Source organism: Adiantum capillus-veneris, chromosome 22 (assembly GCF_014529385.1).
Source record: "Adiantum capillus-veneris isolate H3 chromosome 22, ASM1452938v2, whole genome shotgun sequence".
In the NCBI taxonomy this organism is placed as follows: Eukaryota; Viridiplantae; Streptophyta; class Polypodiopsida; order Polypodiales; family Pteridaceae; genus Adiantum; species Adiantum capillus-veneris.
The window spans coordinates 126474192-126490841 of record NC_140952.1 but is presented as its reverse complement, the minus strand read 5'-3'; the positions used below and the strand labels follow the sequence as shown (position 1 = coordinate 126490841).

The window sequence follows — 16650 nt, the reverse complement described above, 5'->3', positions numbered from 1 at the left end:
ATAGGGGCCATCAGTGGACCTCCATAGCCGGGCTGGCAGTACTGATGGATGGAAGTGCATAGAGAGGCCTCTGGTCTCTATGATTTCTCGAATGATTAGGGCCAAGGTCTCTGTACCACATGAGATTATCCATGCAGAGCTCGTTGTTCCTCCACTGGTGATCGCTCCCCCATTGGTCATCGAGGCACTTACCAAACCCCTTTCTTTCATACACAGTATTTGGGATCTCCCCAGAGACAGATATGCCCATCTAGCTTTCGAGTCTTGGTTCAAGCTGCATGGTTTTGACATGGATAGATTACCCCCTTTACAATATTTGTTGGACGCACCCTCCTTGTCTCTCACATGGATCGAGGTCACTCAGCTCATCAGACAGGACTTGATTCAGTTAGACACTAGGAGGATATGGATACAGCCTATGCGTGTGCTTGGCACGAAGATGGCTTTCTACAAAGAGCATCTCCTTGAGCTTACAATGGATGGTTTTGTGACCATACCCGCCTACATGGACACTCATCTATTCCATGGTTTACGATGTGTTATTGGACAGATGCGCACATCACATCAGTTAGAGATTGAGGTTGGCAGATTTAGAGGAAGATGAGGAGAAGAATTCATGGGCCGTAGTCATCTCCACAACACAAAAGAAAGTAGAGGAGGCCGAAAAATGGATTGAGGTCACCAAGAAAGGGAAAGGTAAAGAAGCTCCTTGTACACCAACTCTTATTAACATGACCCTTAAAGAGGAACAAAGAAGAAGGATGTGGGCTCTACATGTGAGGGTAACCGGTCTCAAGGACATAAACAATGTGGAAAAAGAGGTCACAATCCTTACGTCCATGAGGGGGTTGGACAAGCCTTCACACACGAAGGCATGGAGAGTGGTCAAGAAGAGTGATGGCCCGAGAGAATCTTCAAAAGAGAGAGCTCTCATACTACGCTTCCCCTCCTTGGAAGAGAAGAAGAAATTCCTGAAAAAGAGGCCTACTCTCAAGAAGACAGGTATTTTCCTTGGTGATGATCTCACTCTCTCACAGCTTGCGCATATGAGAGAGGTAATGCCATAGATTACGACGGCAAGGGAGAAGGGAAAGACGGCCTTTTACAGAGATGGTCGAGTGGTGCTTGTAGAGCGGCACTCTACATGACGGTGTGAGACCTATGGGACCACATTGAAGATGGCTAGTTGGAATTGTAATGGATCTATGAGATTGGATGTTGGTGCCTTTGAGGACAGTTTCAAAGACAAGGACATTGTTTTCTTCTCAGAGACTCATCAGGCCCCTGGACAGCTTATGCCACATGTGGTGGAATACAGATGGGAGACAGCCCACAGGAAAGTTGCGAGATCTGAGCATGGGAGTAGAGGTTTAAGAGGAGCAGCAGTGCTATTTAGGGAGGAGTTACAGCACTACTACATATTGTACGGAGAGATGACCATGCTAGATACATGTGGGTGAGGTTGAGAGCTGACACAGGCCGATTTTTATACATTGCCATATGTTACTTCCCCCCACCCCCCAGTTCGTCAGTATATGCTACACCCAGAGGACAATCGCCTTTCTCTATACTAGATGATGATATATGGGAGTTTTCTAGGGATGGTGATATCATCCTCCTAGGGGACTTCAATGCCCGAACAGGCAACTCTCAGACAGTCTTCTACGACACTTAGATGAGATGCTTAGAGAGCTAGATGTGGGTGACTTGGGGCTTGACAGATGCTCACATGATAGAGAGCAGACAGAGTATGGGAGATACCTCACAGAAATGACGACCACACATGGGTTAGCCATACTTAATGGCTTACAGCGATTTCCTGCAGCAGCCGGTTTCACATGCTTTCCACGCAGACGCGGGGCCAGTACAATGGACTATGTTATGGCACAATCAAGCTTCATTCCTTGTATTCAGGATTTCATAGTGGGAGCCAGACCAGTGGGTGTAGCAGTGCATCATGATCTTTTGACATTGTCTGTTTCATTTCAGTATAGTACAGCCAAAAATCAGGAGGCAGGTCACATACCCGTTATACATGTACACTAGAGACTGACTCGGTTTATACAGAGGAGATATATAGTCGTCTATGCACAGCTAGTCCTGGCCTCTTAGTGGAGGCGTGCACCACAAACTGAGACACTGCATGGTGCAGCATCAGAGGCATCCCCACACACTCAGCCGGTCGGAGGTGACATTTTGAGAGCATGCCCCAGAATAGTTGGTATGATGAGGAGTGCAGAGAGATGAGAGCCCAGCTCCAGAGAGATCTTCTTTTAGGAGTCATCACTTACAGACAGTCTTGGATTGCTTCCCGGCGTCTTGTGCGACAGAAGAAATGAGCTTACTTGGCCCGGATGGAGCGAGACTTGTATCAGTTGTTCTTGAGTAGAGACTCAAGAGAGGCATGGCGATTCTTTCATGAGCACTCCCCTCCCCCATTGTTATATACAGTTCTCGGACAGGACCCCCTTCCAGATCCTACAGAGCCATGCCCACCTACCAGTACCTTCTTTACCACTGAGATGGTAAAGAGAGCCATTGATAGGATGAGGACCAGCAGGGTATATGATCATGATGGTCTACTAGAGATATGCTAGGAGAGGTTCTTGTAGGGTTGTTCAGTCGTGCCATATGAGAGGGGTTACGTGAGACTTGGAGGTTGTCTACTATTGTGTCTATCTTCAAGGCAGGTGATCCTACAGAGCCCGGGAATTACCGCACTATTATGGTTGGGCACACATTGGCACGGTTGTATGCATCCATTCTAGAGCAGCAGTTGAGTAATTAGGCAAAGGGTGAGGGTATATGGGCAAAGGGCCAGGCCGGTTTTAGGAGGGGTTTCTCCACTCTTGATCATATTCTGACACATAGAGCCATCATTGAGGAGGGCAAGTCACATGGGAGACGGATTTATTGTAGCTTTGTGGATTTCTGCAAAGCATTTGACATGGTACGGAGAGCTTGATTGATGCGCAGTCTACAGGAGATGGGGGTGCCCATAGTGTTGATTTGGGGGATTATGGCTCTATACATATCAGTGATGGGACATGTACGCACCCGGGAGGGTATATCTGATTTAGTTCACTCCACCATTGGGGTGAAACAGGGTTGTCCATTGTCTCCTACTCTATTTGGTATGTATGTTGATGATGTGTCTAATTACATTGACAGAGAGGGTGATAAAGGTGCCCAGCAAGCAGGGACGTGGATCCCATTGTTGTTATATGTTGATGATATTGTGTTGATCTCTGACTCACCGAGGGTATGCAGCGATAGTTAGATGCATTACAGAGTTGTGCATAGGATATTGGATTGTTTGTAAACCTTGGTAAAACCAAGGTTATGGTGTTTAACACCACACCACAGTCGATCAGGAGATTAGCACCGACTTTCACATATGGTCAGGAGACTGTAGAGTATACAGATGCATATACTTACCTTGGGGTTGTCTTCACTGGGCCGAGGTTTTTTTTGGGACAGCAGCAAAGACTAGACTGACTAGAGCTTATGCGGCCTTGGGAAGCTTGGAGAGGATGTGTTTGCAGGTTCAGTTCCAAGAACCTCGGACAAATTTATGGCTCTTTGATACTTTAGTAGCTTCAGCTATGTTGTATGTGGTGCAGATGTGGGGACCTTCTGTAGGCCAGGATAGTTGGAGACGTATGGAGAGGCCCTTGGTATCTATGATCTCTCGACTGATCAGAGCCAAAGCCTCCGTACCCCACGCTATCATTCAAGCAGCTAGCGCTACCCCTCCTATGGAGATTGAGGCGCTTATCAGATCAATCTCCTTTGTGCACAGCTTGTGGGATACTAGAGACAGGTATGCTAGACTTGCCCTTGAGTCTTCCAGACAGTTAGCTCTTCAAGGGGACACTTCATGCTGGTATGCACAGATGACATCATGGTTTCAGATGCATGGCTTCACCATGGACAGGCTGCTCCCTTTCCAGTACTCTCTTCAGACACCCTCGATGTCTCTTACACGGGTGGAGATTACTAGACTCATTCATCAAGACCCGATCAAGTTGGATACCAGGAGAACATGGATAGAGCCGCCATAGGAGTTGGGCACGAAGATGGCTTTCTATTGAGAGCATCTTCTCCACCTCACGGGAGATGGCTTTGTGATTCGACCCAGCTACATGGATACACATATGTCTCATGGTTTGCGGTGTGCCATTAATCAGATACGCACATCCTCACATCAGCTGGAGATTGAGACTGATAGATTCAGAGGGATACCAGCAGACAGCGGGATATGCCGCTTATGCCAGCTAGAGCCAGAGACAGAGCTACATTACGTATGTCATTGCACAATGTACTATGAGATTCGGGGCTGTTTCCACTGCTTATTCAGAGAGGGTTTCGGTCCTTTCTCTAGGGTCATGAGTTATGAGGATCAAAGATGTCTTGGGCTTTATCTACTTGAGTTACACAGATATAGAGACACTTTACTAGGGAGAGCTAGATATGGGACAGCCAAAGGAGCAACCATCACTGCAGAGCTCGGCCCACACTCATTCGACCACTACCGGCACTCTCATTGACCGAGCGCTGGAGCTACAGAGATCCAGACGGCCACGATTCAGGATCGACGAAGACTACAGCAGAGTATTCGAGCCATACTCTCTCGACATCCAAAGTGCAGATGAGGATGGATTCTAGTAGTAGTAGTCTTTTTGTACCCAGGCATGGTATCAAATTCACTATTTTGTAACAGATTGGTCTCATAGGTCATTTTGGCCTTTTGAAGACATTAATATAACATTTCATCTCTCTCTCTCTCTCTCTCTCTCTCTCTCTCTCTCTCTCTCTCTCTCTCTCTCTCTCTCTCTCTCTCTCTCTCTCTCTCTCTCTAGTCATGAGCTATCACGACCAGAGATGTGTTGGCCTGTATCTACTTGCTCTCTCTCTCTCTCTCTCTCTCTCTCTCTCTCTCTCTCTCTCTCTCTCTCTCGTCATGAGCTATCACGACCAGAGATGTGTTGGCCTGTATCTACTTGAGTTACACAGACACAAAGATAGTTTACTGAGGATATCTGGAGGGAGACAATCCCATAGACAGATTACTATTTCTTCAGGATCGACGAAGACTACAGCAGAGTATGCGAGCCATACTCTCTCGACATCCAAAGTGCAGATGAGGATGGATTCTAGTAGTAGTAGTATTTTTGTTCTAGTCTTTTTGTACCGAGGCATGATATCAAATTCACTATTTTGTAACAGATTGGTCTCATAGGTCATTTTGGCCTTTTGAAGACGTTAATATAACATTTCATCTCTCTCTCTCTCTCTCTCTCTCTCTCTCTCTCTCTCTCTCTCTCTCTCTCTCTCTCTCTCTCTCTCTCTCTCTCTCTCTCTAGTCATGAGCTATCACGACCAGAGATGTGTTGGCCTGTATCTACTTGCTCTCTCTCTCTCTCTTGTCATGAGCTATCACGACCAGAGATGTGTTGGCCTGTATCTACTTGAGTTACACAGACACAAAGATAGTTTACTGAGGAGATCTGGAGGGAGACAATCCCATAGACAGATTACTATTTCTTCACAGCAGACACTGGGCAAATAGAGGAGCAGCCACCACTGCAAAGCTCAGATCATACTCACACCCGCGGTACTCTCATTGACCGAGCATTGGAGCTCGGGAGATCGAGACGCGCACGACTAGGAGAGGAGCTTCACAACATCGATGGAGACTACAATAGAGGATTCGAGCCATACTATCTCGACATCCACAGATGAGGTTGGATTCATCACCCATTGTATCTCTCTCTTGTATTGGGAACCAATTGTATCAGTGATCACACACACCGGACACAGTTCCAGCTAGTAGCACTGCTAGATTCATTTTACTCTCTCTTGCTTTGTGCTTAGGCATGGTACCAGATTCACAAGTTTGTAACGGATTGGTCTCATAGGTCATTTTGGCGTTTTGAATACGTTAATATATCATTTCATCTCTCTCTCTCTCTCTCTCTCTCTCTCTCTCTCTCTCTCTCTCTCTCTCTCTCTCTCTCTCTCTCTCTCTCTCTCTCTCTCTCTCTCTCTCTCTCTCTCTCTCTCTCTCTCTCTCTCTCTCGTCCGTACTCTATCACTGCCCCTCCCTTGCCATACCTCTTCGCGTTCCCCCACCCGCCCAGCTACCAAGCCACGTGAGCTTAGTGGCTCTTTGTCGGCGGACGGCGATCAAGCATGAGGAAGCAGAATGATAGAGCCGCCCCCCTAGAGGATGCCATTCAAAAGTGCAAAGAGGAAATGACGGAGACCATTACCAAGATGAACCGCAATCTCTTGGGCACAAAAAACATGCTCGAAGGACGCGTGCTGATCCAAGAGAGCAAGATAAATACGTTGGAAGACCGAGTGATGACTCAGGATGAAGAGATTGCGTCACTCAAGAAAGACCTCGCCGAAGCACGATCAAGAAACACACTGGAAGAGGGCGACTGCAACCCTGAGTGTTCGAAGAAATCAACACGATAAAGGAGCAAGTACGGGCCATCAAAGAGGGAGAAGAGCAACACAAAGAGATGACGACTTCTTGGGTGGATGTTCTTACCAAAACTCAACAGAAGGTGGATGAAGCCGAGAAATGGATTTAGGTGGCTAAGAAAGGAAAAGGCAAGGAGATAACGCCCATGTCCACACCCACTATCATTAATCAGACACTAGAGGAGGAGCAAAGAAGACGGGTGTGCGCGTTACATGTGAGAATTTGCGGTCTTAAAGACAAAAGCAATGTGGACGAAGAGGGAAAAGAACTCATGGCCTTAATGGGGGTTCAGAAGCCGGCGCACACAAGAGCATGGAGAGTGGGCAACATAAAGAAAAATGGAAGCAGCGGGGAAACCTCAAAAGAAAGAGCACTCATCCTCCGTTTTCCCTCCATGGAAGCGAAGAAGTCCTTCTTGAAGAAAATACCAACTCTCAAAGAGACGGGCATCTTTCTCGGGGATGATCTCACCCTCTCGCAGATTGCTCATATGCAGGAAGTGATGCCGGAGATTAGAGCGGCAAGGGGAAAAGGCAAGATTGCCTATTACCAAGATGGAAGAGTAGTAATACTAGAACGATGCTCCACATGACGGTGCGAAACTTATGGGACCACACTCAAAGTGGCTGCTTGGAACTGTAATGGATCTATGCATCTTTATGTGGGTGCTTTTGAGGATAGCTTTACTGGAAGAGACATCATCTTTTACTCTGAGACACACCAGGCCCCCGGGCAATCCATGCCTCACATCAGTGGATACAGGTGGGAGACAGCCTACAGACAGGAGACGCGCTCAGAGCACAGAGGACGGGGCTCGGGGGGAGTGGCAGTGTTATTTAGAGAAGATCTGCAGCCATTGATACATATAGCCCGTAGGGATGAGCAGGCTAGGTACATGTGGGTGAGACTGAAAGCAGAGATAGGCAGATATCTTTACATTGCTATTTGCTACTTTCCCCCGAGTACATCAGTCTATGCATCACCCAGAGGACAGTCCCCTTTTTCTATTTTGGATGATGACATACGGGAGTTCTCTAGAGATGGTGACATTATCATTCTAGGGGACTTCAATGCTAGGACTGCCCATCACCCTGCCCATCACCAGAGAGTGTTTTATGATACTTCAGAGGAGATGCTGAGAGAGCTAGATGTTGCAGAGACGGGCCTGTCTAGACTATCACACGATGTGGAATATACTGAGTATGGGCGACACCTGATAGACATGGGCACCGCACATGGATTGGCCATCTTGAATGGCCTACAGAGATTTCCTGTTGCGGGAGGTTTTACATGCTTCCCACACAGACATGGAGCCAGCACAATGGACTATCTCATGGCACAGCCGAATCTCATCTCTATGATCCAGGATCTCACAGTTGGGCCCAGACCGGTCGGAGTGGCAATGGATCATGCTCTAATGTCGATGAGCATCTCCTTCCAGTTCAGTGTAGCACACAGGCCACGGGTAGCAGCCCTTACTCGCTACACCTTCACACGGGAGACGGATTCTGTATACATGGACGGGATCTACAGACGCCTATGCACTAAGGACTCGAGGCGACCTCTGGAGGAGCTAACTACTATACTGACACAGACATTACACGACGCAGCGGCAGAGGCATACCCACACCCAGCCTGAGCAGAGATGCCGATCAGGGAGCATGCCTCAGAACAGCTGGTACAATGAGGAGTGCCGCCAGACTAGAGCTAGACTTCAGAGGGAGGTGCTTTTGGGGGACGTCACTCCCAGACAGTCACAGATCGACTTCCGACACTTGGTGCGATGGAAGAAGAGGGCTTTTTTGGCTCGACTCGAGCAGGATCTATACCAGCTATTCTTGAGTCAGGACTCGCGTGAGGCGTGGCGGCTCTTTCATGAGCAGTCCCCCCCCCCCCCCCCCTGCTATTTCCTCCACAGAGACCTGGGGTCAGTACACATCATCTTTGTACCCAGTACCTGGACAATCGCCCCTTCCCAACCCCCCCGATCCATGCCCACACACGTGCTTTTTTCACTGCTGAGATGGTGAAGAAAGCCATTGACAAGATGAGGACTGGAAGGGCATATGATCATGATGGCTTAGTCGCTGAGCATTTCATGCATGCCAAAACCTGCTAGCAGAGCTTCTAGCAGTTATGTTTAACCGTGCCATCTGTGAGGGTCTATCGGACACTTGGAGCCTATCTGCGATTGTACCTATCTTCAATTCAAGAGACCCCATGGAGCCTGGGAATTATCGCACTATCATGATTGGACACACACTGGCACGGTTATATGCATCCATTCTTGAGCAAGAGCAGAGTAGATGGGCAAAGAGGGAAGGAATGCGTGCAGTTGGGCAGGCAGGGTTCAGGAGAGGCTTCTCTACTCTTGACCATATCCTGACACTCAGGGCCATCATCGAGGAGGGCAGATCTCATGGGAGACGGATCTATTGTAGCTTTGTGGTTTTCCGCAAAGCTTTTGACACAGTACCCAGAGCTAGATTGATGCGCAGATTACAGGAAATGGGAGTACCCACAGAGCTCATTTGGGGGATCATGGCATTGTACAGATCAGTAGTAGGGCACGTACGCACCCCTGAGGGACTTTCTACACCAGTTCACTCCACTATTGGGGTGAAGCAGGGCTGCCCGCTCTCTCCTACTCTTTTCGGTATGTACGTGGATGAGGTTTCTGACTACATTGAGAGCAATGGTGATAGAGGTGCCAAGTTGGCAGGGACATGGATTCCACTTTTGTTATATGTTGATGATATAGTGTTGATCTCCGAATCCCCAGAGGGAATGCAATGTCAATTGGATGCTTTGCATAGGTTTGCTCACAAAAGTGGTTTGTCTGTCAACCTTGGTAAAACCAAGGTTATGGTGTTTAATACCACCCCACAATGGATCAGGAGGTCAGCACCTACATTCACATACGGCCAGGAGACTGTGGAGTACACAGATGCTTACACTTATCTTGGAGTGGTTTTTAGCAGACCTGCATTCTCACTCAGAAGAGCAGCAAAGACCAGACTGACTAGAGCCCACGCAGCATTGAGTAGATTGGAGAAGATGTGTTCGCAGGTTCAGTTTCAGGAACCCCGGACGAAGCTTTGGCTCTTTGACACTTTGGTGGCTTCAGCATTGCTCTATGGAGCTGAGATATGGGGACCTTCGTTAGATCACCACGGGAGACCGGGTCGCACAGATGGATGGGGGAACATGGAGAAACCTCTCGTCTCTATGATCTCATGGCTCATTAGAGCCAAGGCATCAGTACCACGGGCCATTATCCGAGCAGAGCTAGCGGCCCCCCCACTAGTAGTTGAGGCGCTCACCAGATCAGTCTCCTTCATAAACTGCACATGGGAACTTCCTAGAGACAGATATACTCGCATTGCACTTGAGTCCTCTCGACAGTTAGCCATGCAAGGAGATACAACATGCTGGTATGGGGAGATGGCATCATGGTTTCAGACGCATGGGTTCAGCATAGACAGGCTGCCACCATTCCAATACTCATTGGATGCACTATCTCTCACTCTTATACGGTCAGAGATCACCAAGCTCATCCGCCAAGACCTGACCCAGCTAGACACCAGGAGGACATGGATACAACCAGCACAGGAATTGGGCACGAAGATGGCTTTCTACAGAGACCACCTTCTCCAGCTTACGGAGGATGGTTTTGTGACGAGACCCAAATACATGGACACCCACTTGTCTCATGGGATACGATGTGCTATTGGCCAGTTACGCACATCTTCTCACCAGTTGCGGATTGAGACTGGGAGATACAGCGGAGTACCAGCAGAGGCCAGGACATGCCCCTTGTGTGACATGGAGCCTGAGACAGAGTTGCATTATACATGCCGCTGCCCCGTCTACTACGAGATACGAGGCCGCTTCCATTGCTTGTTCAGAGGGGGTTTTGGACCACTCTCAAGAGTCATGGGATATGAGGATCAGAGATGCCTGGGTTTGTTCTTCTCGAGCTGCACAGACACAGAGACAACCTAATGAGTGGCAAGGCTAGCCAGTCTCAAAGACGGACCACAGACTTCTTCAGAACAGACACGGGACAGCCGCAAGAGCCACTCCCACAGCAGAGCGCCCCCTCATCTCACACCAGAGGCACACTAATCAACCGAGCGATTGAACTTGGGAAATCCAGGCGCCCACGACTGCGGAGGACTACACAGCATCGACGGAGGCTACGTCAGAAGATTCGGAGCACTCTGGCCAGGCATGCACGACGCCCGGTCAGACTACTAACCATGGAGGAGATTGATGAGATCCGCCAACGACCCGATGCTAGATCTCCTGTGATTCAGCTATCCCAGCTAGCTGCTTAGTTCACACCTAGCAGTTTAGGATTCCATAGTATTTTATTTTGTCATTTTGTCATCTTGTTACTCTGACTTTGTATCAGATCCACCACATTGTAACTTTCTGGTCTCATAGGTCACTTTGGCCTTTTTGAAGACGTTAATATAACATTTCATTTTATTTCATCTCTCTCTCTCTCTCTCTCTCTCTCTCTCTCTCTCTCTCTCTCTCTCTCACACACACACACACACACTGCAATTTGTGCAATGCCTCATTTGTTCACGAGGTCCATGTGGTTTACATTTAAAGCAATTTATCACGGTATAAGTGCCATCTTTTGCTTTTTGACAAAGCAGACGATCAGTTGCAGGCAGAATTCTGTCATGTCTCTTTTTCACTCCTTTGACTCTACCTCCTTTCTACATTGTTACCAGCCTGATTTTCCCGCTGCTACTTTCATAAACTTGTGATTGTTCAAGCATTGCTGGCTTCCTGCGTTTAAATTCTATGGATTTCGGTTTTGAGATGTTTCTACAGGTTAAACATTATTGCAGAACTGACTTATTTCGGGGATCGTCAGTTCTACAAAGATTGGTGGAATGCCAAGACAGTTGAAGAGGTAAGGATGATGCTATGAGCCATTACTGGCCCTTGAATCTGTTTTATTGTCTTCTTGAAATTGTTTGTTTTTAACTACGCTTTCTGGTTGTGGTAACATGTTTATGACTCCACCTTTTACTCGTCAGTATTGGAAATTATGGAATATGGTATGGTCAGTTATGGGGCATGAGCTCCTCTTTTTTTGTGTCTGCTCTCTCTTTCTTACCTAAATAATAAGCCAATGTTTTTGCAGCCTGTGCACAAATGGATGGTCAGGCATGTGTATTTTCCATGCCTACGCAAAGGCATTTCAAAGGTGAATCTCCAAACATCCAAAGCCTTCCAAAGATAGTATCATCCATATGAAACAACTACAGTATGCAAGTTAGGGTTTCATAAGAGTATTCCAGTGGGGTTTGGGTACATGAGGTTAATACATACAACCTGGTCATTTTTATAGTATCAAACAAAAAAATAGCTGTCTTTTAGTAGAAATACAGTTTAGGCCATGCAGGGTAACATCAATAAGAAGTTTCCTTTACGATTTTCTGAGGCGTTTTTTGTAAAACAGGATGGAGCTGTTTTTATCTCTTTTATCATATCCGGTGTCTTCCATGAGGTATGGAAAACTCATTCAGAATATCTTTACCAAGCTTCATTAGCAGTATTCAAAAGTTTATATGTGGTTAATGCTGCTAGTGAAAGCCAAGGACATTGAAGAAATTTAAGTCGGTTAGAGCATATATGTAGACACAATTACTTTGCATATTATTGCACAAGGGGCTCAGGTGAATAAAATGCTACACGTTGGAATGTCCTCATTATAGTACCTGCTTTGTTATTAAGTATGCAAGAATCTAGAGAGTTGATAGAAATGAAATGTTATTTACATCTACAAAAGGCCTAAAAGACCTATAAGACCAGAAAATTACACCATCATCATGTGATTTAAATGTTAGTAGAGAATATACAAAAGACTACTGTAACAAAAGTTTAAATGTGAACAAATAAGTGAATGAATAGATCGACCTGATGGCCTATCTGCCAAAGCCTGATCTCCTCAGTGGGTTGCCCCTGAAAGTACCCTCACATGAACTCTCATGTGCGACGATGCTAAACATGTCAGTGACATGATCTACGAGAGGTACGAGAGCGTCAAGATCTACTAATCTTTGTAGCTCTATCGTCCAAGTTCATTCTGAAGCTCGTTCGATACCATGGTGGATCCCCCAGGGTGGTACTCTGGAGCTGACCATGATGGGACGAGGCATCTTTTGGTCTAGCTATCGAGCGCGCCCTCTGCTCTGAGTCTCTCTAAGACTTAACTGCTCTTGCTAGAGCTAGAGCTCTTGACTCCAAACTTTGATGATAGACACTAGCAAATTTCTAGATTTCTAGTCACCCTCTCATTCACCTCTCTCCCTATCACGACGCGAGGTTGCCTTCCCATTGGGGATTGTCATTTTATAGTCCTTTGCTATAGTGATTGGCACCCCTTAGTGCAAGTCTATGCTCCCAGTGATACTCAAAATTTTTAGACAATGTCCGCATCACATCTCCAGCTACAGGTAGGTTTCCTCCAATGCATGGTGGTGACTGGTCGATCAGATTAGTGCCTGCGTGGGCCATATGCTTCGCGCTTATCCTCCAAAGCTTTCATTCTTAAACTGTATTAAGTACTTCCCAGTTCTTCCAGACTTTGGTTGGCGCTCCTGATGGTGAATGATCTGTTTTGGAAAAAGTATTTCTTTAGTTTCATCTACTTCAAGGGATCTCCTCTAACTGGTTCTGCAAAGGGTCGTAGAAGGCTCGTGTGAAATTTCTTAGAACGCTCGAAACTAGGCCATGTTAGCATGTATTTGTAACATACGGCTAGCAATTGGTGGCTTACGACCGTTCTGGAAAAACACGAACCTAAAGACTAGGAGGAGCTTAAAAAGGAGTTATGCTCAGTTTCTTCCTCCTGAATTTGACATCGATGTGAAAGAGAATGGATTGGCTCTCCAATAAAGAGAATGAAGCTGTGTCTGACTACATCGACAAATTCTGGGTGGTCCTCCTCAAGGTCACTCCCTTTATGAAAATTTTTTATGAAGAGAAGATGCGCAAATTTGAAGCTGGACTCCAGCCGGTACTTCAGAAAAACATGAAGTTGTACCCTCGAAACACTCTACACATTATGATGCAGTCCACCCTGGTAGCAGGTAACTTGCCTTCGAAAGAAACTCCTCGCAGGACCCTCTGTGGGTCAAGATGGGTGGAGAGGTATGGAGAGGCCTCGGCTAATTAGAGCGAAGGCCTCTGTGCCACATAGATAGAGGCGCTTACCAGATCAGTCTCCTTTATGCACAGCTTATGGGATATTACTAGAGGCTGGTATGCCAGGTTGGCCCTTGAGTCCTCCAGAAAGTTACCTTTACAGGGGGACACATCATGCTGGTACATATGTCATCATGGTTCCATATACATGGCTTCAGCATGGACAGCTTGCCTCCCTTCGAGTAGTCCCTTGATGCACCATCGTTGTCTCTTACACGGGTGGAGATTACTAGACTCATTCGTAAGGATCTGAATCAGTTGGACACCAGGAGCACATGGATAGAATCGACACAGGAGTTGGGCACGAAGATGGCTTTCTATAGAGAGCATCTTCTCCAACCCATAGGGGATGGGTTTGTGATTCGACCCAGCTATATGGAGATTGGGCCGAGGTTGACCTCAAAGATTTGTGATCACTGTAATGCCTTGCGCATTGAGGTTGTGCAGGAGTTTGAGATGAAGGACCTTAGTGAATTACACTAAATTCTTGGCATTGAAGTCTCTAGGTTGAAGAAGGGAGACATCTTTATCTCTCAACATGAGTACCTCCACTCTATAGGCAGCTCATAGGATCTCTCATCTACTTGGCAATCACTAGGGCTAACATTTGTTTTGCAGTCAACTCACTTGCTCAATACATGCAAGCTCCAAAGTTCTCTCACGGAACTGCAGCCAAGAGGGTACTAAGGTACTTGAAAGGTACTCCCTCTTTGGGTATTCTATATGGAGGAGATATGATCAAATCTTCATGGCTATAGTGATTCAGCTGCCCAGCAGGGTACCCTTATCTGAAAGGCACCCAGTGCTAATCTATTACATAGTGTGGTATTGCTCAAAAGCACAGGACAGGAAAGAACCCAAGCTGAAAAATAAAAGAAGCCCACGTTCCGGATTAAAGCATCAGGTGATCTCTAACTCATATGCTGATAAAAGAAAATCCCAGGGTGATTGGCTTTGAGGTGTTGGGCTGCGAGAGTGATCCAGCGCATCAATCCTCAAGTTTGCCCCAGCTAGCATAGTCAAAAATTGTATTCATCCTTTTTTCTGCCTTGGGACCACTAAGCACTGATATGAACATTAGTAGGGTGTGTAAGATTTTTAATTAAGTGGAGATAATGTTCCTTGCAGCTATGCATTGGAATTCCATGCCATATGTTCAGATGTTGGGCTTTTCTAGGAATCATGTTTCAGGTATCAATTAAGCTATTTACTTTTTTATGTTCCTACTGGGCTTAAACTGATGAGACCTTGTTGAATTTGTTGCAGGTTCCCCTTATGGTCCTGACCAATTATTTACATAAAAGATTTCAGAGTGCAATGGTAATATCTCTTTAAAATCATAATACTCAGTTATACAGCTTTGTTCCAATTATTTGTTTTTCAAGCACGTCAGACAATGGAAAATATAGAACCTGTTTACATGTTGTGTCCCAATCTCAAACATACCCTAGTGAAAGAATGTATAATTCTTTCAGCTGCGGCTGCCTATTTGTCTCCTTTAGTTTCAGACACCTTCACAAACAAATATAGCAGCTTGTGAATCTTGGTTAGAGCAGTACAAAGGCCCAAAAAAGCTTTCACAAGAGCTCTTCAAATTTGTCTTATCAAATCATGTAATGTGCATTTTGTGAGGCTTTTGTAGAGAGCAACACTAATTGAGAATTCATTATGCTATTGTTTTGCAGGTTGGCAATATCATTTTCTGGTTCTTCTTCTGCATTGTGGGCCAACCCATTAGTGTACTGCTTTACTATCACGACTATGTTAATCAAAGCTCTACATTTTGAGCTTAGGTCTGCTTATTCTTTTCATGTAAGAAGAAAAGGGCACATAGTTCTTGCACAGGGTTCTAAGATGAGGTTTGGTAGATCGAATTACCTGTCTGACCTTCTCAACTCTGAGGTCAGCGTGAAAGCCGGTTTTGAGAAATCTCTTGAAATCTATGGTTTTGGAAAACCTTTGGTATAATCATGAATAGGAATTGTGTATTGTTGTGAAAATGATTTTTTTATTTCCAATGAGTTTGAGGTAATGTCAAGGTTATGCTACTTCATCTTTCATGAAGAATGGAACAACTTACGGCATTCTCTGGCAAGATATTATTGACACTGAAATTCAGATTGTTACCTTGTGTAACTTCTGAACTTACACATCATCTTGTTGTTTTGTCTAGTTCAACCTTGGTGGTATTCTTTGTATGATGTATGCCTTGTTGGCTTTCTAAAACAAACCTTAGTGGAGGAAGGAGTTAGGCGCATGCATTTGACTTTTGCATGTGAAGCATTCAATTATTAGATTTTTCTTTGGTTTTATAGTTGTCAAATAGGTCCTTTCATTTAAGAGTCTCATATGATGGGCCTTTTTCATTCTTTTTGTTTTCGAATGCCAACGTGACCCTTCACCTTGTTAAGCCTAGCAGAGGTTGGATCTTGTACCATTTCTTCTTAATGTAGGCCTTGAGGATTGCAAGTCTAAGCCTTGATAGGTCCATCTTTTGCTACTTGACTGGCACAATACATACCATGTTGTTTTGTCCCCAAGGGGGTCATTGCCATAAGTGTTACATGCCCTTTTGATTCAGTTTTGCCATGTCCAGAATTAGTGTTTGTGACCGCGACAACACTCCTGAGAATGTAGCTCATTTTTGTGGTGCCTCGACATGCTTGTTTTATGTCTTTTCAGTCTCTATTTCCAACTAGTGTAATAGCTGTACAGCTGACCACAGCCCATGGAAGAGGTATCTATCCTGAAGCTATGCAACATAGAATCAAGATGGCATCTATCTAAAGCAAAGTAAAGTGTTTCCTCATGGCTAGTTGTCAGGACGACTTGAGAGTATAGAAGTGGCAAGGAAGCTCCCACATGCTAATTATGATGTGCACCAAATATGATAATCGCTAGAACAAAATCCTATGTCATAT

At 45.8% G+C, this 16650-nt stretch overlaps 1 protein-coding gene across 2 annotated transcripts in view; it reads left to right on the top strand.

Moving 5' to 3' along the window:
• LOC147430182 (diacylglycerol O-acyltransferase 1-like) overlaps window positions 1–15879 on the top strand; it is a 198116-nt gene extending 182237 nt beyond the window's left edge. For both annotated transcript variants that reach the window (XM_086494683.1, XM_086494682.1), the window contains 7 exons: window positions 11348–11429; window positions 11557–11577; window positions 11664–11726; window positions 11982–12029; window positions 14858–14920; window positions 14996–15049; window positions 15415–15879. In XM_086494683.1, coding sequence (XP_086350809.1) covers window positions 11348–11429; window positions 11557–11577; window positions 11664–11726; window positions 11982–12029; window positions 14858–14920; window positions 14996–15049; window positions 15415–15516 — 433 coding nt within the window. In that variant the 3' untranslated portion in view covers window positions 15517–15879. The remainder of the gene's footprint in view (window positions 1–11347; window positions 11430–11556; window positions 11578–11663; window positions 11727–11981; window positions 12030–14857; window positions 14921–14995; window positions 15050–15414) is intronic.
• Window positions 15880–16650: the final 771 nt, after the last annotated feature.